Source organism: Eptesicus fuscus, chromosome 6 (assembly GCF_027574615.1).
Source record: "Eptesicus fuscus isolate TK198812 chromosome 6, DD_ASM_mEF_20220401, whole genome shotgun sequence".
In the NCBI taxonomy this organism is placed as follows: Eukaryota; Metazoa; Chordata; class Mammalia; order Chiroptera; family Vespertilionidae; genus Eptesicus; species Eptesicus fuscus.
Window position 1 is genome coordinate 17,016,223 of NC_072478.1, and position 25,566 is coordinate 17,041,788.

Here is a 25,566-nt window from a genome sequence, read left to right on the forward strand (position 1 = left end):
CTCATCGCCGTCCCATCTAGTTTTGAGGAAAGTAAGTTTGGGGAGATTGAAAGTTACCCAGAATGGCCATTGGTGCTCTAAATTACTTTTGGTTAAGTAGGTCCCTTTAGTAAGAAATGCACCTGGAGAGATCCCGGGGGCCAGGGATCGCACCTGCAACCCAGGTATGTACCCTTTTCCGGGAATCGATCCTGTGACCTTTTGGTGTGGTGGCTGACACTAACCATTTAATATCTGGGTGAGTGACGTTATTTTAAACATAAGTCCATTGGAGGTGAGTGAGAGTTCAAGGTGGTGACGTTTCCCATTGGCTAAGTGAGGAAATTTTCCTTCCTCCCGGGGGAGTAGTAAAGCAGTATCCACTTACAAGGGGAGTCGCTTCCTGTTGGGGTCCCTACTTGACAATTCTTCTTGTTTGGGTTTGTAATTGACATGGATTGAGTGTCTGAGGGCTCTCCCTTCTGGCCTCCCAACTCCATTAACGTGAGGTTTCCCTTTATTAGTTCTCACACCATTTAATCGTGTTAAGTGCACAGTCCATTGGCATTAAGTACATTCACATTGTTGTGCAACCATCCTAACCACCATCCACAGAACTTTCCGTCTTCCAAGATGAAGCTCTGTCCCCATTGAACACTAACTTCCCATCCTCCTCCCCCACCCCTGGCACCCACAATTCTCCTCTCTGTCCTGATGCCTGTGACTCCTCTAGGGAGCTCGTATAAGTGGAATCATACAGTATTTGTTCTTTCGTGACTGGCATATTATACTTAGCAGAATGTTCTCAAGTTCCATCAAGGTGTCAGCATGTCTTTCCTTTTTAAGGCTGAATAATATCCCACTATATGGATATACACATTTTGTTTATCCATTCATCTGTCAGTGGACCCTTGGGTAGCTTCCACCTCTTGGCTATTCTGAATAATGCCATTATGAAGATAGGTGTGCAGAAATCTTTTCAACATTTGCTTTAAATTATTTTGGGTACAAACCCAGAAATGTATTGCTGGAACATATGGCAGTTCTGTGTCTAATTTTAAAAAATATATTTTTATTTTTTAAGTATGTTTTTATTGATTTTATTTTATTATTTAAAAAACTAGAGGCTGAAACTGGTTTGGCTCAGTGGATAGAGCATGGCCTGTGGACTGAAAGGTCCCAGGTTCAATTCCGGTTACGGGCAAGTACCTTGGTTGTGGGCACATCCCCAGTGGGAGGTGTGCAGGAGGCAACTGATCGATGTTTCTCTCTCATCAATGTTTCTAACTCTCTATCCCTATCCCTTCCTCTCTGTAAAAAATCAGTAAAATATGTTAAAAAATAAAAAAAAAAAAAACTATAGGCCCGATGCACGAAAATTCATGCACTTGGGGAGGGGGGCGGCCCTCAGCCCAGCCTGTGCCCTCTCGCAGTTCAGGACCCTTCAGGCAATGTCCACCTGCTGGCTTAGGCCCTATCTCCAGGGCATCAGGCCTATGCTGACAGTCAGACATCCCTCTGGCAGCCCGGGAGCCCTCAGGGGATGCTCAACTAAAGGCTTAGGCCTGCTCCCTGGCCAGCCATGAGCCAGCTTCTGGCCGAGCGGCGCTCCCCCTGTGGAAGCGCACTGACCACCAGAAGGCAGCTCCTGCGTTGAGCATCTGCCCCCTGGTGGTCAGTGCACTTCATAGCGACCGGTCGCTCCCGGTTGGTCCGCCATTATGGTCAATTTGCATATTACCCTTTTATTATATAGGATATTTTTGTTGATTTCAGAGAGGAAGAGAGAGGAAGAGAGAGGGAGAGAGAAAAACATCAATGATGGGAGAGAATCATTGATCAGCTTGGCTGCCTCCTGCATGCCCCACAGGGGATGGAGCCTATAACCTGGGCATGTGCCCGGTTCAGGAATCAAACTGGTGACCTTTTGGTGCATGGGATGATGTTCAACCAACTGAGCAACACTGGCCAAGGCTGGGATTCTTTTTTAATTAGATTATTTATTTATTCATTCATTCATTTATTATTATTTATGGAAGTGAAATTCACATGGTTTAATTAACCAGTTAAAGTGTACAGTTCAGTTATTTAATACATTCATGACGTGCAATCATCCCATCTATCTAGTTCTAAATCATTTTCATCACCCCAAAAGGAGAACACATTTACATGGGCAGTCACTCCCCATTCTCACGCCCCCAACCCCTGGCATCCCCTAATCCACTTCCTGTCTCTATGGATTTGCCTGTTGTGGACATTTTGTAGAAATGGAATCACATAGTATATGACCTTCTGGGACTGGCTTCTTTCACTGAGCAGGATGTTTCCAGGGTTCATTCATGTTCTAGCATGCGTCCGTGCTTCAGTTCTTCCTCTGGTGAAGGCTGGAGAGTCTGAGTCCGTGGCTCGTGCTCTGAGCAGTGCACACTCTCCCGCTGCTGGGCTCCTCAGGCTTGGAGAGGAGCCCTCAGATCCAGCTGTGAGCAGCCCTGTACGTGCGCCTCTCCTCCTCTGCCCCCGCTGTGAGCTCTGACCCTGACTAAAGGGCCTGGGGCCTCTGGATTTAGCTTGTCTTGAAAACAAATGTTTGAGTAAGGACAGAATTCAGCAAACACCCTCACCTTCGTGCAGACGGCGGTGGCCGGGTGGGCCGGGCCGGGCTGGGGATCAGATGTTAATGTGTGGCCAGGCCCCTTGAGGACACAAAACTGCTGTTTGCTTTCTAGGGTTGACCCTTCTCCCCAATAGATGCAATCTGTGGGCTCCCTGCAGTCCCTGCACACCTCAAGTGTGTTTTCACTTTCCCATTAACGGCCGATCTGGATGCCTCTTTCCCTACATCAAACATGGGCCTCCACCGGCACCCCGGCGCTTGGGGCCCTCAGAGCCGGCAGTCACCCTGGTAATGCCTTCCATCAAGGGCAGTGCTTTCGAAGCACCCAGAGCACACACCTTTTCTTTGTTTGTTAATCCTCACCCAAGGATATTTTTTTCCATTGATTTTCAGAGGGTGGAAGGGGGAAGAGGAGAGAGAGAGGGAGAAACACCGATGTGAGAGAGACACATCTCCCGCACGCACCCTGACCAGGACCAGGGATTGAACCTGCAACCCAGGTACATGCCTTGGACCGATAATTGAACCCGTGACTCTTTGGTGTACAGGCCAATGCTCTAACCACTGAGCACCCCAGCCAGAGCCACACACCTATTTTCATGGACAGGGACTGAAGTAAAAGTGGCGGAGCTGCCCTCGCCGGTTAGGCTCCGTGGGTAGAGCGTAGGCCTCTGAACTGAAGGGTCCCGGGTTCGATTACGGTCGGGGGCACGTATCTCGGTTGTGTTTCTCTCACATCAATATTTCTCTCTGTCTTTCCCTCTCTCTTCCACTCTCTAAAAATCAATGGGATATTTATCCTCGAGTGAGGATTTAAAAAAAAAAAAAAAGTGACGGAGCTGCTCAGGTTTAGCTAGTGAACAACAAGGTCAGAATTCAAAGTCCGTTCCCCAGGCTCTAAGTCCAGGCTCCTCCTCATCTCACTGGGTATGGGGATGAGGAGGGGAGTGGGGAGAAGGAGCAGGGTATCAGCGCTGGCTTCATGTTACCAGGTTAATTTTGTTCTGAGAGCAATAGGGAGCTATGCAGGGTGTGTGAGGGGGGAGAGGGGGAGGCTGGTAGAGGCCAGAACCCTGGAAGGGGAGAAGAGGGGCTGATTCAGTCTGAATGAGCAGGACCGAGGGGCCAATGGGTGCCCGGAGTGGACAAGAGGGAGGCTTGTCCAGGTGTTAGGCTGCATTCACACCTCCCCGTTCATTCCCTAACACCTTTGAGTCCACGACTCCACAACAGCGGACATATCTCTCCCGTGATTGTGTTGATTTTTTAAAAAATCCTCACCCGGGGATGTGTTTCCATTGATTTTAGAGAGAGAGGAAGGGAGAGGGAGAGAGAAACATCCATCGTTCGCGGCCCCCCCCCTCCCCCATGCACCCCGAGGCGAGATCAAACCACAACCTGAGTATGTGCCCTGATCAAACCCACGACCTTTTGGTGTACAGGGCAATACTCCAACTAACCGAGCACACCAGGGCTGCGTTGATGTTTTTCTTGATTTCATAATTCCTGGGAACGGTAGGGGGCTGCAGATTTTCATAACAAGCCTTCCAGAACAATCCGGCTCTTTAAACTTAATATTGTGGGATTAAAAAGCAACAAGAAAAGCCACATTTTAAAAATTTAAAGATAAATGAGATTTATGATTACTAACCAGGAAACATTTCTATGATTTACTCTTTCTCCCCCACTCATTAATTTATTAAAGATTAAAAAGATGAATAGTGTGGGTTTAGAGAAAGAGTGTATGAAATGGGAATATATATTAAAGTTACACGTATAAATTGGTTCACTCTTCCTGGAGGCAAATCTGGCATCAAACCTCATGAGTAGATACTCTTATTGTCCACACTTTAAGGCTACAGCATACAACTACAGCACAGGAAAGTTTAGCAACATAATGGAAGTATAACAGTAATTTGCAAAAGTGACATTCAAACTCATGCTTGAAGTCTGAGCTCTTCACAGTTGGGCTGTGAAATCAATTTAGTGGAGTGTGATCAGGATGGACTAGGGTGCCTGACGCGTGGTGTGAGTGTCATGTTATGGAGCTTCAGTTTCCATGTTCTGGGTCAAGAAGTGAAATCTATTTCTTCTTGCCAGGATCGTTGCACCAGCCCAGGCAGCTCAATTCCGTCTCAAGCCTCTGCCGGGACTCTTCCCCCAGGTCTTCCCTTGGCAGAGCTTCATGTTATCTATGATTTAGTCGTGATGAAAAAAATCAAATTTCTGGCCCTGGCCGGCTTGGCTCAGTGGATAGAGCGTCGGCCTGCGGACTGAAGGGTCCCAGGTTCGATTCCGGCCAAGGGCACATGCCTGGGTTGCGGGTTTGATCCCCAGTAGGGGGACGTGCAGGAGGCAGCCAACCAATGATTCTCTCTCATCATTGATGTTTCTATCTCTCTCTCCTTCCCCCTTACTCTCTGAAATCAATTAAGAAATACATTTTAAAAAATTAAATTTCTGAAAAATGTGAAGAATCTTTTTTTGTGTGTGAATAATCTTTTTTTTTTTAAAAGAAAATCTTTCTCTAAATCGTTTTTTCATTTTTCATGATGTAGGGGCTCTGCCTTGCTGGGGCAACCTGGGTTTGACCTACTCTTTCTTTAAAAATATGTTTTTATTGATTTCAGAGAGAGGAAGGGAGAGGGAGAGAGAGATAGAAACATCAATAATGAGAGGGAATCATCGATTGGCTGCCTCCTGCACGCCCCCTACTAGGGATCAAGCCCATAATCCAGGCACGTGCCCTGACTGTGACCTCCTGGTTCCTGGGTCAATGCTCAACCACTGAGCACACCGGCCAGGCGTGGCCTACTCTTTGCATGACCCATTGCCAGGTCAGGATTCGGAGAAAGTGATGTGGATGACAGAGAGGGGCAGTGACTGGCTGCAGGATGCTCAGCTCTTCATTGGGATCTACATTGGTGGCTGGGGTGGTATTAGGTGAGCTGCCTCCTGAGGAGCTGCTGGTTTAGGGGAACCCCTGCTCCCAGCCCCAGTCTGAGACCTGGCTGCAAGGACAGGATGTAAGCGAGATCCTCCTTCTTGCCCTGCACTGCCCCTAGAGCCAGCAGAGCCTGAAGCGGACGCCAGCTGTGAACCTGGGTAGGAGGCAGTTGGGGCAGGCATACCAATGCAACTTACCTGCCACGCTCCGTGTTCTGCTCAATCTGGCTCCTTGACAACTGTCCCCAGTACCGGAAGGAACAAGAATTTGTGGGCCCTGGCCAGGTAGGTCACTTGATTAGAGCATCATCGCAATACACCAAGGTTGTGAGTTTCATCCCCAGTCAAGGCACATAGAAGAATCAACCAATGAATGCTTGCTCGCTCTCTCTCAAAGAAATAAATTAAAAGAAAAAAAAGAATTTGTGGCCTCTTGTCTTGGCTTCAGCTGAGGATACCAAACTCAGCAGGGGACACTGGACAAGCCCACGGCTGTGGGGTGTGTGCCTGCGAGGGGGAGCTGTATGGCTGGCCCCTTCCCCCTTTAGGAGAGTGAGTCAACAGGACAGGGGGATGGGGTGCAGAGGACCAGTGAAATAAGAAGGCAAGGAGGCCTGCCCAGCCCGTGTGGCTCAGTGGGTGAGCGTCAATCTATGAACCACGAGGTCACGGTTCCATTCCTGGTCAGCGCACATGCCCGGGTTATGGGCTCGAACTGCAGGAGGCAGCCAATCAATGATTCTCTCATGGTTGATATTTCTATCTCTCCCTCTCCCGTCCTCTCTCTGAAATCAATTATTTTAAAAAAAAAAAAGAAGGGGAGGAGTCCCTGACTGGTGTAGCTCAGTGGTTAGAGTGTCAGCCTGGAGGGTCATGGGTTTGATTCCAGTCAAGGGCACATACCTCGGTTGCAGGCTCGACCCCCTGGCTCAGGTCAGGACACATGCGGGAGGCAACCAATCGATCTGTCTCTCTCACGTTGGTGTTTCTCTCTTCCACTCTCCCCCTCCCTTACACACTCTCTAAAAATCAATGGAAAAATTGGGTGAGGATTAACAACAAAAAAGAAGGTAAGGAGCCTGCGCAGGGTCCCGGGTTGGCCAGCATCTCCTGGAGGAGGAGCCATTCTGGGAGGGGGTCTGGGAGCTGCTGAGATGAAGTCGCCTGGCTGAGCTCCTGCAGAAGTTCTGAGCAGACCCTCCCCCATGCCCTGCGGGAATCAGCTCAGCTGCAGGGTAAGCGCACCAGGAAAGGATCAGGAGCCTGGGCGCATGCAATTTGAGCTCAGCTCTGCTTTAAAGGACAACATACCAGGGGCCGGCAGGGTTTTATTCCAAGGAGGCCGGAACGTTTAACATCAGAAAGCCTCCTCTAGCCCTAACCGGTTTGGCTCAGTGGATAGAGCATCGGCCTGCGGACTCAAGGGTCCCGGGTTCGATTCTGGTCAGGGGGCATGTACCTTGGTTGATTTTTAAGTTCTTAGTAAATGGGGAATAGGAAGAAATTAGTCTGATCAAAGATTGGGATTAAAAAGAAACCGTCTGCTGAAACCGGTTTGGCTCAGTGGATAGAGCGTCGGTCTGCGGACTGAAAGGTCCCAGATTCCGGTCAAGGGCATGTACATTGGTTGCGGGCACATCCCCGGTGGGGGGTGTGCAGGAGGCAGCTGGTCGATGTATCTCTCTCATCGATGTTTCTAGCTCTCTATCCCTCTCCCTTTCTCTCTGTGAAAAATCAATAAAATATATTTAAAAAAAAAAAAAGAAAGAAACCGTCCACCTTGTATCGGATGTTGAAACAACAGATAACATATTCCAGAATGGGGCAAGGGTGCCCACAATCACAGCTAATATTAAATGCTTAATATTCAAGTGTGGGCCACTGTAATAAGAAAAAGAATCGAGCCCTAGCTGGTTTGGCTCAGTGGATAGAGCGTTGGACTATGGACTGGAAGGTCCCGGGTTTGATTCCAGTCAAGGGCACATGCTCGTGTTGCGGGCTCAATCCCTGGTAGGGGACATGCAGGAGGCAGCCAATTAATGATCCTCTCTCATCATTGATGTTTCTATCTCTCTCTCTCCCTCTCCCTTCCTCTCTGAAATCAATAAAAATATATTTATTTAAAAATAAAAAAACAAACCAAAAAGAATCGAGACCAGATGATACTATCATCAATAGAAAATCAAAAAGACAAAACAAACAAAATGGATAGAACTGGTTTAGAGGTTGAAGGCAAGACCAAAATAGGTATCACAGGGGATTTTTAAGGCAGTAACACTATTCCGTATGATAGTATAACGATGGACATTATGCATTTGTCAAAATCCACAGAATGTATAGCACAGTGAATTCTAATGTAAGCTGTGGACTTCAGTTAATAATAATGTACCTTTATTTACTCATCAATTGTGACACATGTATCATAGTAATGAAAGATGTTAGTAATAGGGGAAACTGGGAGAGGGGAGAAAGGGATCTAGGGGAACTCTCTGAGCTTTCTGCTCAATCTTTCTGTAACCCTAAAACTGCTCTAAAAATGTATATTAATTAAAAATAAACCCAAATAATTACAAAAAGTGCTTGCTACCGAGTCGATGCTCAATAAACATAGATGCTTTTATGTGAGTAAACACTTGGCACATAGTATATGATCAAGGAATGTCAACCATCTCATAATATTTTTCGGATTATGAAAATGAATCACTTTATCCCTAACTGGTTTGGCTCAGTGGATAGAGCATCAGCCTTCGAACTGAGGGGTCCTGGGTTCAATTCCAGTCAAGGGCACATGCCCAGGTTGTGGGCTCAATCCCCAGTAGGTGTGCAGGAGGCAGCCGATCAATGTTTCTTTCTCATTGATGTTTCTATCTCTCTATCCCTCCCCCTTCCTCTCTCTCTCTCTCTCTCTCTCTCTCTCTCTCTCAAATCAATAAAAACATATTTTTTTAAAAAAAACACACACAAATCACCTTTAAAATTAAATAATACTATGGAAAAGGAAAGCCTACATATGTCATCTATTCTTTTTGCACATAGAATAGTGATACTCGCCCTAGCCGGTTTGGCTCAGTGGATAGAGCATTGGCCTGTGGACTGAAGGGTCCCAGGTTCGATTCTGGTCAAGGGCACGTACCTCGGTTGCGGGCTCTTCTCCAGCACATGCAGGAGGCAACCAATCGATGTGTGTCTCTCACATTGATGTTTCTCTCTGCCTTTCCCTCTCTCTTCCACTCTCTCCGAAAATCAATGGAAAAATATCCTCTGGTATGCTCAACTGGGGATGACTCTACCCCGCAACACGCGCGCACACACTGGCCATTGATACTGGAGGCATTTCTGGTTGTCATAGCTGGGGAAGGGGAGAGTGCTTTTGGCATTAGTGAGTGGAAGCCAGGGATGCTGCTCAACACCCTACAATGCACAGGATAGCCCCCAGAGTAGAGGATTATTCAGCCCAAATATCAATAGCACCAAGGCTGAGAAATGCTGGCATTAACCTGACTATAGGGATTGTTGAGCAACTGGCTGTTGCACTTTGTCCGTTGGAGTCCTCTGCAGCCCTCCAACCCCAGTGAATTTTTTTAAATTGCCAGCCTGGTTTGCTGTCCCCTAAAAGCCCTATGTCCTATATTCCAGGCTCTTGAGGTGGACCTATGGGTGTTTTCTTTCTTTTTACTCCAGCCCTTCAGTTTTCTGAACTCCATTGTGTTCCCGCGCACACCAGCCCATGTCCTTGACCAGGGTCAGGTAGCATTCTTCCAAGTTCCCAGTCCCTGGCCTTGGATAATGCTGAGGTCTTACTACGAAGCTATGGGAGTCAAGGCAGGGTGGTACTTGTGTAGGCACAGGCCAGTGGTCCTCGCTCAGGGGCAGTTTTGCCCTCAGAGGCCATTGGGCAATGTCTGGAGACATTTTTGGTTGTCACACTGCGGGAGGGTGCTACTGGCACCCAGTGAGTTGAGGTCTAAACTCAAGAATGTCTGCTTTTTAACTATTTCTATCAACATAGTATTAGAAGTTCCAGCCAAAGCAATTAGGCATGAAAAGGAACTTAAAGATACCCAAATTGGACATATATGCATAGTCCATGGTCACAGACAGTAATGTGGCAAAGGCCTGGGGAGGGGGCAGGGGCTGAGTGAAGGGGGGCAAAGAGCAAAGGGGAGGAAATGCGGGAAATCTGTAAGTGTCAACAATAAACAAATACAATGAATGAATGAATTTTAAAAATATATGTCCAAATTGGATGGCCAGGGTCAGACCAAGCAGGACAGCAGAGATTTCATGATGCTATTCAGAACTGTGTGTAATTGAAAACACAAATTGTGTCCCTGGCTGGTGTAGCTCAGTTGGTCGGGCATTGGCCCATGCCCTGAAAGGTTGCCGGTTCGATTCCAGGTCAGGGCACATGCCCAGGTTGCAGGCTCAATCCCTGGTAGGGGGCATACAGGAGGCAGCTGATGGATATTCTGCTCTCACATAGATGTTTCTCTTTCTCTCTCTCTCTCTCTCTTCTCTCCTCTTTCTCTCTCTCCCCCTCTCTTCTTCTCTCTCTAAAAATCAATAAAATATTTTTTAAAACCTTATTGATTATTTACTTCTGGAATTTTCCATGTAATGTTTTCAGACCCCAGTTGACCTTAGAAAGTGAAACTGTAGATGAGCAGGGACTACTGTATTAGTTTGCTGTCACCGCCATAGCTTAAAACCAATAAAAAGGTATCTTCTCACAGTTCTGGAGGCAGAAGTTCAAAATCAAGGGGCTGGCAGTGCCAGGCTCCCTCTGAAGGCTCCAGGGGAGGGGTCTTCCTCGTCTCTTTCATTTCTGGGGGCCCAGGAGTTCTGAGGCTTGTGTCATCACTTCAATCTCTGCCTCCACATCCACATGACTTTCTCCCTTTGTGTCTATGTCTCTGGGTCTCTCCTCTTCTTCCTTTTTTTTTTTAATCCTCACTTGAGGATATTTTTCCCATTGGATTTTAGAATGAGTAGAAGGCAGAGGGAGAGACAGAGAGAAACACCAATGTGAGAGAGACACATCAATTGATTGCCTCCTGCATGCGCTGGACCAGGGCTGGAGCCTGCAACCGAGGTATGTGCCCTTGACCAGAATCGAACCTGGGACCCTTCAGTCCACAGGCCAATGCTCTATCCACTGAGCCAAACTGGCGAGGGCTCTCCTCCTCTTCTTATAAGGACACAGTCATTGTATTCAGGGCCCATCCGAATCCAGTATGCCCTTACCTTAATTCAGTTTACGTACACCTGCCAAGAACTTATTTTAAAATAAACTCACTTTCTGAGGAAAAGCTGGTGTCCAATTCTCACGAATGGGGCAGGGGCTCTATTGAACCTGGCAGCCTGGACGGCCAGGTGAGCAGGGAGCCATGGAGCCATGGCAGGTGTGTGGGCAGAGGCAAGTGCAGCCAGCTTTCATGATCACAGAGACCCCAGGGGCTGGTGCAAGGACCTTGAGGAGGCTAACCAGGTGCAAAGGGCAGCAAGGAGGCAGTGCTTCAAGAAAGAGTCAGGAGGGGAGATGCTGGAAGCCAAGATCAACAGTAATTGATATAGCCGAAACCGGTTTGGCTCAGTGGATAGAGCGTCGGCCTGCGGACTCAGGGGTCCCAGGTTCGATTCCGGTCAGGGGCTTGTGCCTTGGTTGCGGGCACATCCCCAGTGGGGGGTGTGCGGGAGGCGGCTGATCGATGTTTCTCTCTCATCGATGTTTCTAACTCTCTATCCCTCTCTCTCTTCCTCTCTGTAAAAAATCAATAAAATATTAAAAAACAAACAAACAAAAAAACCCAGTAATTGATATAAATGCGAGGAGTCCACCAGAAGGCTGAGTTTGGACTCCTTTGATATTCACAGGGTGAATTTACATTTTATTACCTACTGATGACTCAATGGCCTAAAGCAGTGGTCAGCAAACTGTGGCTCGAGAGCCACATGCGGCTCTTTGGCCCCTTGAGTGTGGCTCTTCCACAAAATACCACGTGCGGGCACGCACATACAGTGCGATTGAAACTTTGTGGTCCATGCGCAGAAGTCGGTTTTCGGCTCTCAAAAGAAATTTCAATCCTTGTACTGTTGATATTTGGCTCTGTTGACTAATGAGTATGCCAACCACTGGCCTAAAGCAAACTCCCCACAACCTGATAATCTTACTGTTTACTAAACATTACCATTGATATGTCTGTTTGCATTCCTAAAAGGCAATTGTGTATTCTAGTAAATAAAAGCAGCTGGGAAAGGAGACTCAGTGGAACTTGACTACAGTTAAGCTTCTCCCTGGCCTCCCCCCATAATTTCAAAATTAATTTTTCTTGTCTTGTGTGTCAATTTGCGTGTCAGCTCTTTCTCCAAGCCTTTGAACCCAAAAGCCACGCTGGCCGTGGCTTTTCACAGGGAGACAAGTTGTGGGTCAGGGAGGGCAGTACAATGCACCATGATGTGGGAGTGGTCACCTCTCTCTGGTAGTTTAAAGACTCAGGTTTATTCACTTGCAGTCTTGGGCAAGAGACACAGAGATCCGAACTCAGACTTCGAGATCTGAGGCCAGAGTAGTTTCTCAGAGATATCAAGCCCGAGTCCGTTTACTTGATGTGTGTGGATGAAGTCTCCAGCCAAGGGCCAGGGGTGTGCACTCACCCGGTCGATCAGACCCTGTACACTCGTGATGTGTCCTCAACGGAGCCCCAGCATCATGCAGCACCCAGGCCTGTCCCTGCCTGACTGGACTTGCTAGGGGATCTCAGGCAAACTCACTGAGCTTCAGTTTCGTCCTCTGCAAAGTGGGTTCACAGTCCTTAATGAATGAGATGGAGAAAATGTCCAGACACAGGAGGAAAGCTGAAACATTATCCTCCTTCCTCCTCCCATCCTGCTCCCCAGGTCAGAGGCCATGTACCATCTGACCCTTCAAAGGAGGAAAACAAGGAAGAGGTGAAGGAGGAAAAGCTGGTGTCCACCTCTCAGTGTATCTCTGGTTTGTTCTGTGGCCTAGGCCACATCCCTGCCCCTCTCCAGTTCTCAGATCCCCTGCCTGTGAAATGAGATACAGAGGGGGCTGGGCCCAAGAACCTCCAAAATCCTTGCTAAGGTTCAGACACCTCGCAGAAAGAGCTAGGGTCTTTCCTAGACCCTAAGGTTGGACCTGGAAGTTTCCCATGTTCTCCAGAGGGGATTCCAACATCTTTTTATTGTAGGTATGGAAAATTCCAGCCTCATTTTGGGGGTGCTTACAGGGGTACAGCATCTAAGACTAACTGCTGACTGGAGGTGGGGCTTCCCCATGAGTTTCCATTCCAGGCGGCCAATCCTGTGCTGGTTCAGAGGTCTGTCTCCCGCAGGTCACGACCACCCTCACGTCCTCTGCCGGGGTTCCAAGAGCCAGAGCTAGCTCCATTCACCTCCTTCTGCCCCAGGAAGAGCAGCTGGTCCTCGTTCGTGGGCAGGAAGCCAGGAGGCCTCTTGGCCCTGGGCGGCAGTTCCTCGGCCCCCTGTGGAGAGGAGAAAAGAAAGACCCCTTCAGCGCTTCCTTTTTCTGTGTTAGCTCATCTCCCAGATGGGGACACTGAGGGCCTGGGAGGATGGATCCTGGGCAGGGTTGCACAATGTCCTCTTGTCCAGCGCCTCAGCCAGTTCCCTCCGTCTCCAAAGTTTCCATCCACTTCTCTTCCCCTTGCCCATGTCATCTACAGTCCAGGCCATCAATACTTGCATGCCTGCCTGCCTCCATTCTCTCTCTGACTCTCTGCCTGTTACCCTTCAAGAAAATAAATATTTCCGCACAGCAGCTGGAGGGAGCTTTAAAACATTTCAGCCAAATAGATTCCTCCCCAACCCCCCTCTTGTCAAACCTATTCCAGCCTCAGGGCCTTCACACTTGCTGTGCCCTCCATGGAGACTGCCCTTCCGCCGCTGAGTTCTTTTCTCCTCATTCTGGGCTCTATCAATGTCCCCTCTTCAGGAGGCCACCCCCAACACAGTAGCCTGTTTTGTTGTCTTCCTAACACTCACCCCCTGCCCAAGATCCTACTCTTTTCTCAGTTTAGTTTTTATCTGCTCCTGCTAGACAGTGGGCTTGGTACACAGTGAGTGCTTAATAAATGAGGAGATGAAACAGGGAGTCCAAAGCAGGGCAGTGAATCAGACCCCTCAGGGACAGTGTTTCCAAACTCAAGGCATTCACATAGCAACCACGAGGCTTTGAGCAAAGTCTGTCTGGCCCATCACATTTCCTTAGGTAAGATGATCTCCATGTTGACTCACTTTTCTATTTGTTTGTTTTTAAAATATATTTTTATTGATTTCAGAGAGGAAGGGAGAGGGAGAGAGAGACTGAAACATCAATGATGAGTGAGAATCATTGATCAGCTACCTCCTGCATGCCCCACACTGGGGATCGAGCCCACAACCCAGGCATATGCCCTGATTGGGAATCGAACCATGATCTCCTGGTTCATAGGTTGCTGCTCAACCACTGAGCCATGCCTGCTGGGCTGTTTTTATTTTTTGTTAAGCCTCATTCGATGATATTCCCCCTCCACCCTTTTTTTGGAGAGAAGGGCGGGAGGAGGGAGAGAGAGAAAAAAAAAAAATCCATGAAGGAGAGACACATCGATTGGTTGTCTCTCGCACACACCCTAACCAAAGCTTGGGATTGAGCCTGCAACCGAGGTACGAGGTATGTGCTCTTGATGGGGAATCGAACCTGAGGCTTTTCTGACTGCAGGCCAACGCTATAACCGCTGAGCCAAACCGGCCAGGGCTGAGTCACTTTTGAATTAAGTAATTTTATTTTTAGGAGAGACTTTATATCAATACCCTAAAGGCAAACCAGTTTCACCTGCCATAGATTGAAAGTGTAAAAACAGATGCACTGTTTTTGTTTTTAAATGAAAAGTATGAACTTCTGCTTAGTCTTTGTTAAAGGGGATAATAAAAAGTGTTGAAGATACATCACCTCCCAACTGAGTCTCTCCACTGGTGGTAACAAGAAGTTGAGAAAGACAGTGGCTGGTCATCATGTCATTCCCTTGAGTTATGGCCATGCCCAGAGCACCCCAAGCTACTGCACAGCTACTTTACTGTCCCTTCCCCCATCTTGGGAACCCCGCCCTGAGACTGACCTTCACCAAGCTGTCATCCTGGGTAGCCACTTCTTTCTTGGGAGCCACTGATGCTGTCTGCAATGTGAGGTCCCACCACAGCAAACCAGGACCCAGGGCACTGCGCTTGGTTGGGCCTGGGGGTCAGAGAGAATTGGGGTCATTAAGTGAGGGGTGGCCAAAACCAGAGACTGGGAAGGGAAGGGAGAGCTCAGATGGACGCCAAGCCAAGATCTGATAGTGACCCACTGGGCGACCCTGGCAAGCCTCTGCCGCCAGCCAGGCTTCAGTTTTCTCATCTATACATCAGTGGATGGCCAGGAGGGGCCAGTGTGTGGTTCTGTTCACAGCACAGAGACAGACTCAATAAACGCCTGGTAAATGTAAAGTCTACACTCAGAAAGCTGGAACGGGTGCTGTTATTACTATTGATTTCTCTTTATCTCTTCAGAATTCCCTGTGGAATGCGTAGCGGCCAAGGTCCGGACGGGAAGGTGTTTCAGCACCACGGACAGCATCTCGCGGCCTTACCCCACATTCTCTAGCAAGGACTTAATGTTTGGGGCTGTGCATTGTGTCTCAGTTTCCGCCTTTGCAAAATAGGGCAAGCCCTGCAAGGTGCAGGGTGGTCCTGAAGATGACACAGCGTAACGGGCGCAGATGTGTCCAGTATATAGTGGCTGCTTGGCCAATGGGGACTTACTTCTTCTTCTTTCTGCCCAGTGGGTCCTGGAGGCAGAGGGATGCACAGGGTGACCTCTGAGGAAGCCATAAGCCCTGCTTACCCGTCAGGTAGCTGATGAGGGCTCCACACAGCACGGTGCTCAGTGTGCCCAGGGCACCATAATACAGATAGGAAATGGCGTAGAAGCTGTCAGCCAAGGTGGGTCGACCAGGGTCCATTCTGGGGGTGGGAGAGACGAGCCTGAGTCTCGAAGCCACTCTCAATCCACCCCCTTCCTTTCATCTTCACTGCCACAGCCCAGCCCAGTCCTCCATTACTGGTCACCCAGATGTGTGCAGTAGCCAAATACTTCTCTCCCACTATCCTGCCCTCACCTCCAGGCTGTTTCCTCACACAGCCAGAGGGCGTGTTACCAAAATGTAACTCAGATAACCTCCTGCCTCTGCTCATTACCCTCTGTGGCTCACTGCTGTCCTCAGCATAAAACCACATTAAACTCTTAGAAGAAAACATAGGCGTGAATCTTTATGACTCTGGGTTTGGCAATCGTTACTTGGATATAACACCAAAAGCACAAGCAACCAAAGACAACATAGATAAATTGGACTTCATAAAAATTAAAAATTCTTGTGCATCAGAGAACACTGTCAAGAGAAGAAAAGACAACCCACAGACTGGGGATGGAAGGAGACTTTACTTTGGGGGGTGAGTGCACGATGCAGTATGCAGATGATGTGTTATTGAGTTGCACTCTTGAGACTTGTATGATTTTATTAACCAATGTCACCCCAATAAATTCAATTAAAAAACACTAACATACACACACACACACACACACACACACACACAAAGACAACCCACAGAATGGGAGAAGATATTTGCAAATCACACATTTGATAAGGATCTAGTATCTAGAATACATAAAGATATAGAGAATATATAAATTACAACTCAACAATAAAAAGACCCAATTTGAAAATGAACAAAGAATTTAAATAGACATTTCTCCAAAGAAGATATACTTATGGCCAACAAGCACATGAAAAGATAGTCAACATCATTTGTCATTAGAGAAATGCAAATCCAAACCACAATGAGATACCACCTCACACCCACAGGATGGCTAGAATTTTTTAAAAAGGAAAATGACGAGTGTTGGTGGAGAAATGGGAACCCTCAGACATTGCTTGTGGGGATGTGAAATGGTGCAGCTGCTGCAGAAGACAGTCTGGTGGCTCCTCAAAAAGCTAAACATAGAATCACCATGTGACCCAGCAATTCCACACCTACGTATAGACCAAGAGGAATGAAACGTATGTCCACACCAAAACTTGTACATGAATGCTCATAGCAGCACTGGTCACATTCACCAAAAGGTAGAAACAACCAAAATATCCATCAATTGATGAATGAACAAACAAAACTCGGTCGATCCACACAAGGAAGTGCTACTCAGCCATAACGAGGAATGAAGCACTGGCAAGCACTACAACATGGATGAACCTGGAAAACACCATGCTGAGGGAGAGAGGTCAAAGAGAGAAGGCCACACATTGTATGAATCCATTCATATGAAATGTCCAGAACAGGCAAAACCATAGTGACAGAAAGTGCATTAGTGGTTGCCAGGGGCTGGGGAATAGGAAGTGACTGCTAATTGGCACACGGCTTCTTTTTGAAATGACGAAAAATTTCTTGAGTTAGTGGTGGTGGTTGTACAACCATGCAAATATACTAAAACCCTCTTTTAAATGACTAATTTTTTAAAAATATATTTCTTTATTGATTTCAGAGAGGAAGAGGGAGGGAAAGAGAAACATCAATGATGAGAGAGAATCATCAATTGGCTGCCTCCTGCACGCCCCCTACTGGGGATTGAACTTGCAACCTGGGCATGTGCCCTGACTGGGAAGCCAAGAATCCAACTGTGACCTCCTGGTTGGTTCATAAGTCAACTCTCAACCATAGAGCCATACCGGCTGGGCTTAAATGACTAATTTTATGGTCTGTAAATGAAGTCACAATTTAAAAAATCAGACCACCAAAGCCCTAGCTGGTTTGGTTCAGTGGATAGAGCATCAGCCTACGGACTGAAGGGTCCCAGGTTTGATTCCAGTCGAGGGCACATGCCCAGGTTGTGGGCTCAATCCCCAGTAGGGGCTGTGCAGGAGGCAGTGGACCAATGATTCTCTCTCATCATTGATGTTTCTATCTCTCTCTCCTTCTCTCTTCCTCTCTGAATTCAATAAGAATATATACACTAAAAAAATAAAAAATAAATAAAATATGGAAGACACTTGTTAATTGAAAAAAAAATCAGACCAAATTCCTCTGGCTGGACCTCGTCTCCTATTCTTCCTTCTCCCTTTAAATCCACGCCAGCCTCACCGTAGCCAGTGCACTGATGTGAACCTGGGATCCCTCGGTCCCTCAGCTGGGAATGCCCTTTCTCACCTCTTACCAAGCCCGCTCCTCCTCATGTGGGACTCGGTTTAGGGTCCCTTCCTGGCCACATGCTCTCAGCCAAGCCTCCCCGCTCACCTGGTGGCCGCACCGGAGGCGTTGGCGATGAGGAGCCGGCCCAGGAGGCCAGAGGCGTTGGCGGCGGGCCCCGCACAGCCCGCAGCGGAGGACGGCAGGACCCCCATGGTCCTCGCTGTGGGCGGGTACAGAGTGGCGCCCACGGCCACCCACAGGGAGACGATCAAGCCCGCCAGCAGCCCGGAGAGCACGCCCTGGGAGCGGAGCCCGAGTCAGCCTCGGGAGCGGCGGGCCCCGCCCCCAGCCCCGCGCCGGCCCCACTCACCGGCGTGTTGCAGGCGGGGAGGAAGATCCCCAGGGTGAAGGCTCCGAGGAGGGGGCCGCTGAGGACGCCCATGACAGTGAAGGAGCCCTGCGGAGCGGTGGGGGGAGGGGGGGACTGAGGGCAGAGCCACCCACCTCTCCAGCCTCAGTTTACCCGCTGGGAAAGCAAGACCTGCGGAACCCCCCTGCGGGCCTGAGATTTCCCCCGTGCCTCAGTTTCCCTAGGGGAGGGAAGCCCTGTTTCTGTCTCCCCTGGGTTGGAGGCAAAGATGCCCATTCTCTCCCCTAACGGATGTGGATGCGATCGATCCCACATCCAGTCTCTTCCTGCCCCCAGGCCGCCGCCTCCCCCTCCCCCCACCTCCTCCCCGGTGGCTGCAGGCAGTATCCGCCCGCCGGTGGCAGACGGAACCCAGGGAGGGTGTGGCCCTCCCTAACCTCAGTGCAAGGCCGAAGGTGCGCGACCTCTTGGGGGAGGGCTCACCTGGAGGACCCCGCCCCCCAGCAGTGAAGACAGAGCCGCCACGGAGATACAGGTCGAGCCGTAAATGAGCGCTGCAGCGAGGGGTGCACCGTCAGTGAGGAGAGGCTCCCTGGCCCCCCACCCAGATCCCCCAACTCACAGAGCCCCTTGGAGACGATGACGAGCCTGCGGGGTGCCAGGCCGGGCAGCCGCGGTTTGATGAGGTCCTCCACAGTGACCGCAGCCATGGCATTGATGCTGGTGGATGCGGTGCTGGGGGCAGGACGGGGAGGGAGAGTGTGTGGTCAGGCCATACCCAGAGGCTGGCCACACCATCTGACCTGCCAGGACCCCACCTAGCCACGGCAGAGGCATGGGTGATAGACTCCCCTGAGAGTGGAGGAGATGCCTACCCTACCCCCACTCCACAGACTTGAGATCCCCCCCACCCCACCCTCCACACACACACACACACACACACACACACACACAGGAGCAGGGATACCCGTAACCAGGGACACGGATGACACAAGTTCTTGTTACAGAGTAATAATGGGGTGCAGAGAACTGCCACCTGGGACTCTGGTCACCCTGTGGCCAGAAGTCATGCAAGACTTAAAACCACCAGAATGTGAGTCCCCTGAGGGCAGGAGAGGGGGACTACTTGGTCACGGCTGTGCCCCCCAGGATTTAAAACAGCAGCTTTACAACATAGTAGCTCTCAATAAACATTTGTTTGGGGAAGAAGGATGGAGAGAAGGAAGAAAGGGGAGCCAGGTGTGGCTGCCAGGTACTGAGGTGAAGACCCCACAGTTGGGGTCCTTGTGCCCAGGGCGTGCCCTCTGCCACACCCACCTGAGCTGCCTGCTGGGAACCAAGCAGGAACTGTAAATGGTAGACACGGTCCAGAGCATTCTATCCCGAAGGGGGGCGGCTGGTAGGGCCACGGCTCTGAGGGGCTGGGACATGGCGGGGCGAGCAAGCAGGGCCACTCACCTGAGGGTGCCACTGTAGGCACAGGCCAGAAAGAGGCCAGGGACTCCAGGCAAGTCCTTGAAGATGTCCAGCACGAGCAGGGGCATGTACTGGGGGGAGGTGGGGGTCAGCCTCCAGGACAGGAGCACCCAGAGGCTGGGGCTTCTGTCTGTCCTCACCCTGCATGGCCCCAGCGCCCAGTGCAGGCCGGGCTCAGAGTGGGCACTTAGTGTTTGTTGATGGGCTGCATGCACCTGTGATTGCCACTGAGCCCCGGCACGCACAGAGCCCGGGGATCCCGGTGAGGCTGGGCCCCGTGTCATCGCTTTATTGACGAGGACAGTGAGGCTGAAAGGTGCAGCCCTGCCTGAGGTTGCAGTCAGGATTCTGACCCCAGAGGATGGCAGATGCAATAGCCCCGCAGCCTCTGCCCACTCTGTACCCTGTGGCTAGAGCTGCCCTTGACTTGCCTGCGGACCTTAGACAGTTGCCCCCTACCCTCTCCAGCCTCAGTTTGCTCATCTGTAAAGCGGGCACCATGACATCCTTGGCCTTATCACATATTGAAGGATTTGATGGGACACTAACTGCTTGTGAAGGGAGGGAACAGCATGAGGCACAGGGTCGGTGCTTGGGACACGGGAGCTGGTCATTATTATTAATATCAACACCATCACTGTGTGTTGGACCACGTTCCCATCTTCTCCTTGATACCCCTCAGGGAGTCTGACTCTAGATCTGAATGTGCCCCTCTCCTGCTCACATCTACCATGGCTCCTCATTGCCTCCCAGATCCTCCTCTGAGCCAAGCTCTCTCCTGCTTCTGCACCTTCTTCTACCACCACCCCCAGAGATTCATCCATATAGAGAGAGATTCAGAGTGGGGGTGGGGTCAGGAGTGGCCTAGGAGCCTGGACCACACTCACCTGGTCGGGGGCAGAAATACGCCCTGTGAGGAGGGGGTCGCAGTCCATATAGAGTGTGAACATGACGATGCCGCAGGCAGCAGCACTGGACACAATCAGGAACAGGCCCAGCTGGTTGATGAGCAGGGCCCTGTGGGGAGGTGTGCCTCAGGCTGGGGATGCGGGGGGGGGGGGGAGCGGTGCATCCTAGAGATCTCCATCCTGCCCCCCCAAAACACTTACAGCTTGGCCTGCTTCTCTGTGCGGCAACCCACATAGCGCTGCACCTGTGCTTGGTTCACGCCATACATTGAGAGCCACACCAACGTGCCGCCCACCGTAAGAGTCCAGAATGTGTACCGACTCCGTGGGTCTGGGTCAAAGCTGGATGAGGGCAGGGCAAGCCATCCATGTGGGGATACCACATTGAATTCACTTTCCCAAGGGCCCCAGATGGCCATTACCCCTAAGGGCCTTAAGGGGACATTTGGGATGGGTTTTGAGGTGTGAGTAGGAGTTTGCCTGATTGAAAATTCATTTATTTGTTTACTGAGTCATCTGTGTTTGTGCTCCAAAACCATTCTTTCTGTGCCCAGCTGGGACCTCAGAGAGCCTTCAGTTTCCAGTCTGGCTGGAGGTGGGGGTAGGGGAGTACAGAGAAGGGGAGGCAGGGTGCTATCTTTGGGGAGCCTGGGGAGGGAATCAGGGTAGTCTTCCTGGAGCAGTAGGCACTGGCTGGCTTCTCCCAGGGCAGAGGGATGCCTGCTCCATCTTTTTGCATCATCCCCCTCTACATTTTCACTCACTCCAACAGGTTGATCCGGGAGTGGTTCTGGGCAAGCTTGAACACCTGCCTGGGCCCGCCCACAAGCATGGTCCCACGAACCAGGACAACCCAGAAGCCAGCCAGCATCACCACAACCTGGAACACATCAGTCCAGATCACAGCCTTCATGCCGCCCTGCATGATGTGACAGAGAGGGAGAGAGGGGGTCAGACAGAGACCTGTCTGGGGCCTGCAAGACAGGACAGAGAGAGGCAAAGAGGGAGCAGATAGGAGACCTGGCTGGGGCCAGTCTGGCCTGGCCTCCAGCAGTAGCTGGGACCAATGCCCCTTTCTGCCTCAGTTTCCTATCTGTAAAGTAGGGCTAATAACAGTACTCTCCTGCCATGGCCAGTGTGGCTCAGTAGGTTGGAGTGCTGTCCCATACAAGGAAAGGTGGCGAGTTTGATTCCCAGTTGGGGCAGGGGTTGGATCTCCTGTCGGGGTGCGTTCGGGAGGCAACCGATTGATGTTTCTCTCTCTCTCTCCTCCCCTTTCCTCTCTCTAGAATCAATTAAAACAAACATGGGGCATGCGTGGGGAGGGGGGTGGGATGGGAATGGGGGGATGAGGACAAATATGTGACACCTTAATCAATAAAGAAATTTAAAAAGAAAAAAAAAAAAGAGTGAACCCTAAGGTAAACTATGGATTTGGGGTAATTATGATGTGTCAATGTAGGTTCATCCTCAGTAAAAAAATAATAATAATAATAATTAAATTAAATTAAATTAAAGTACCACTGACTGATGTTGGTAAAAGGGAAGGCTATACATATGTGGGGAATATGGGAAATCTATGCCTTCCTCTCAATTTTGCTATAAATCTAAAATTGTTCTAAAAAAAATAAAAAAAAGACAATCCACTTTATAAAAATAAATAAAAAAAAAAACAAACAAAAAACAACAACAAACAAATAACAGTACTCTCCTTATGGTGATGTAAGAATTAAATTAGTTAATATGAGAAAAAATATTTGGAATGGCACACAGAAGTGCTCAGTGAGTGAGTGATGGCGGCTACTATTATTATTATTACCATTATTATTGCCTGCTGTGTTTACCCTCCCATCCTCCATGCTTTTACAGTCCCATGGCAGCCCCTGCATTTTCCTTTCGAGAAGCCCCCTTTCCCTCATAGCCTGTCCAGGTGAGGCCAATCCTGCTCCCGGCTCCAAGAATAGCCAATTAGAATATCCGAACCCCAAAAGGTGAAGGGATTAAGCCAAAAAACCAAAAACCTCATAGACACAGACAACAACATGGCGATTACCGAAGAGGAAGGGGAGTGTGGGGAGGTAGAATAGGGCATCGGGGGATAAGTGGTGATAGGAGGAGACATCTTGGGGTGGCGAACACACAATACAGCATACAGATGATGCATTATAGAATTGTACACCTGAAACCTACACACTTTTATTAACCAATGTCACCTCAATAAATTTTCAATTAAAAAAAAAATCCCAGCCCTAGCTGGTTTGGCTCAGTGGATAGAGTGTCAGCCTGCAGACTGAAGGGTCCCAGGTTCGATGCCCCCTCACTGGTTCGTGGGGGGATAATGCAAAAATGTAGAGGGGGCACATGCCTGGGTTTGGTCTCAATGCCCAGTAGGGGGTGTGTGGGAGGCAGCCTATCAGTGATTCCCTCTCATCATTGATGTTTCTATCTCTCTTGCCCTCTCCCTTCCTCTCTGAAATCAATAAAAATATTTTTTTAAAAAATATCTCAGCCCCCCAAACTTCTGCTCATTCTGCACACAAGACCAAAGCCGGCCAAACAGAGCCCTCCTGGACTTTCGCCAGCCCATCCTGAAACAGGAACTCACTTTCTGCCAAAGGGATGGATGCACGGAGCTAATGGAACCCCTAGAGATGGCAGAGGTACACAGAGGACAGTGTTGTAGCCCCTGGATCCAGTCAGGCCTGAAGCTACCTTATCCCTGGACCCTAACCAATAAGCCTTTCAAATATTCTTTCATTATGAAGATGAGGAAACAGGCCCAACTGACACTGGGCTTCCTCAGGAGGAAGGAAAAGTAGGGAGAATAGACAGCCAGCCCAGGGTCTCCCCTATTCAGCGGGCCTGAAGCTCCCAAGCGGGGCTGGGGTGGGGGAGTCACTCACCACAGTGGTGTACAAGGTGCAGATGACTCCAGTGGACAGGAGTGACCCCCAGATGTCTAGCCCGGTCACTGTTCAAGGAAATCCCCCCCATTAGGCCACCAAGTGGGGTGCAAATTTGGACTCCAGTGTCTTGGGCTCTCCTCTCTCCAGGAGTCTTCCCTCCCAAGTGGCCCTGGGACAGCCCCTGCCGCCTCCTCTGGTATAGCCTGTAAGCCTTTGCCGCAGCCCAGATACCCTCCCCTGACCTCCCAGAGCCAAACCTTGGTTCAGGATGAGTGCAGGGGCGTAGATCACGATGCCAGTGTATAGCACCTGCAGCGGGGAGGGGGAGGTAGGGTGGTGGTTGTGGTGACTGGGAATGAATCCAGAGATGGGAGAAGGAGAGTGTATGGGGTAGAGAGGAGGCAGGTGGGCGGGGCCATGCAAGTGGGGGCTGGGTCAGGTCAGGTCTGGCATAAGGGGGAGGCTGGTAGACCTGATTGAAGTGGGCAGAGCAGGGGCAGAGCCTTGCTGGGTGGAGATGGGACCCACAGGGATAGGTGGTGAAGGATGGGGGAGGGTTGTGGGCGGGGCCGACGAAGGCAGGACCCTGCGGGAGAGGGCAGGGCCCAGGCCGCTCACTGTGGCCATCAGGTACTGCAGGGTCCCACAAAGCCTCACAGCTCGGCTGAAACGAAGCTCCAGGTACTGCAAGGAGGGGCCGAGGGCTCGTGGTCACCTGGACAGATCCTACCTAGGGGCGCGAGACCTCTGGGTTCCTTCCCCCGCCCCCTTGGCTCCTGCCCTCTCTCCAGAGGACAGCTTTGCTCTCTGCACTCTTGCCCGTGGGAACCTCGACCAAGTGCACACATTCCCACCAGTCCTCACACACCTGTGCACACCCACCATCTCCATGCCTGTGCCCATGGCATGTGTGTACAAGTCCCCCCCCACACACACACACACTCGTGGCCAGCAGTTACTAGCCTCGATTTTAATCACTTCGCCCACTGCCTAAGGAAGGTCCTGTAATTAGCCGGGTTGGACACATGGGAAGTCTGAGCAGAGGCCTGTCTCTTGCCAAAGTGGGAGACAGAGGGGAAGTCAGGTTTGGAATTCCCAGCCCGCCATCGGACAGCACTCAGGCGACTACATGCTGAGGCATGTGGGGGGCAGGTGTGTACCTGCCCACAGGTGAGTGCAAACCTGGCCCCACCCCCTGCGGGCTTCCACCGAAGAGAACCAGGACACCGGCTCCTCTTCCTCCTTCCTGCCCCTGGCCTCACTGCCTGGGGCTTCTTCCCAGAACCCTGCCCACCTGGATGCCTACAGGGTGGGGGCGGGCACGAAAGCACCAAGAAGCCCCTCTGTGCGCCCCTGCACAGCCCCAGGGCTCCCCGCACGGCATCCCCGCGTTCCCAGCCAGGCAGGTCCGGCTCCCGGCCTCGGCCCAGTACCTGGTATGTGCTGGTGAGGCCCAGGCGGTAGAAGACGGGCAGGTAGAAGGCAGCGGTCAGCAGGGAGTTGAGCAGCTGGCCCAGGCACATCCAGAGGAACTTGAGGCCGTAGCGGTAGGCCTCTGCGGGCACGCCCAGCACCTGCACGGCCGACATGAAGCTGGCGGCCAGCGAGAGGCCGACGGGGAGGGCGGTCAGGCGCCGGCCCCCCGTGAAGAAGTCCTCCGCGCTGCGCTGTCCGCCCCGCGCCAGCCCCACCCACAGCCCGATGCCCATGGACACGAGGAGCATGAGAGCGAAGACCCCATAGTCCCAGGCTCCAAACGTGGCCCGCGTCCCCGCCCCGACGGCGGCCATGAAGTGCAGGTGCAGGGACCAAGCGCGACCCCGCCCACCCCGCGCGCCCGCCGGGGAGGTAGGCGGCGGCGGAGGCAGGGACCGAGCGGAGGTGGGAGGATGCTCGGCCTCCGCCGCGAGGCGCACGCCTGTTCCCTGCGGTTCCTGGCGGCCTTCCCTGTGGCCCGCTGCCTCCCGGTCTCCCCTTTCCGTCTGCGCGGTTGCCTCCGCTGTCTGTCTGTCTGTCTGTCGGTCCACCTCGCCTCCCCCTCCGTCGGGCTGCCCGCCCGTGAAGCCGCGTGTCTGCCGCCTGGGCTCCGTCCCGCTCCCGGGAGGCGCGCTCAGCGCTGACAGCAGGAGG

General features: G+C 50.9%; 1 protein-coding gene across 2 annotated transcripts; it reads right to left on the minus strand.

Moving 5' to 3' along the window:
* Positions 1-12,722: 12,722 nt before the first annotated feature.
* On the minus strand, positions 12,723-25,566 carry SLC5A5 (solute carrier family 5 member 5). Of its 2 annotated transcripts, XM_054716814.1 has the most exons (15): positions 24,870-25,566; positions 24,055-24,120; positions 23,694-23,745; positions 23,434-23,501; positions 21,295-21,449; positions 20,732-20,872; positions 20,510-20,639; positions 19,605-19,693; positions 18,769-18,881; positions 18,630-18,700; positions 18,147-18,233; positions 17,882-18,075; positions 15,441-15,559; positions 14,677-14,792; positions 12,723-13,044 (listed from the first exon to the last, which is right to left on the minus strand). In XM_054716814.1, exons 1-15 carry the CDS (start codon positions 25,224-25,226, stop codon positions 12,874-12,876), a joined length of 1,929 nt encoding a protein of 642 aa, XP_054572789.1. In that variant the 5' UTR covers positions 25,227-25,566; the 3' UTR covers positions 12,723-12,873. The 2 variants fall into 2 exon arrangements, with proteins under 2 accessions (XP_054572789.1, XP_054572790.1); XM_054716815.1 differs by lacking the exons at positions 17,882-18,075; positions 18,630-18,700; positions 19,605-19,693.

Excerpts from the sequence above, each read along its gene's own strand:
- SLC5A5 (XM_054716814.1), bottom strand. The coding sequence starts at position 25,226 with ATGGCCGCCGTCGGGGCGGGGACGCGGGCCACGTTTGGAGCCTGGGAC. Across the intron at positions 21,450-23,433 it reads GCACCTTGTACACCACTGTG|GGCGGCATGAAGGCTGTGAT; the intron begins GTGAGTGACTCC and ends CACATCATGCAG. Across the intron at positions 19,694-20,509 it reads GTATTTCTGCCCCCGACCAG|TACATGCCCCTGCTCGTGCT; the intron begins GTGAGTGTGGTC and ends ACCTCCCCCCAG.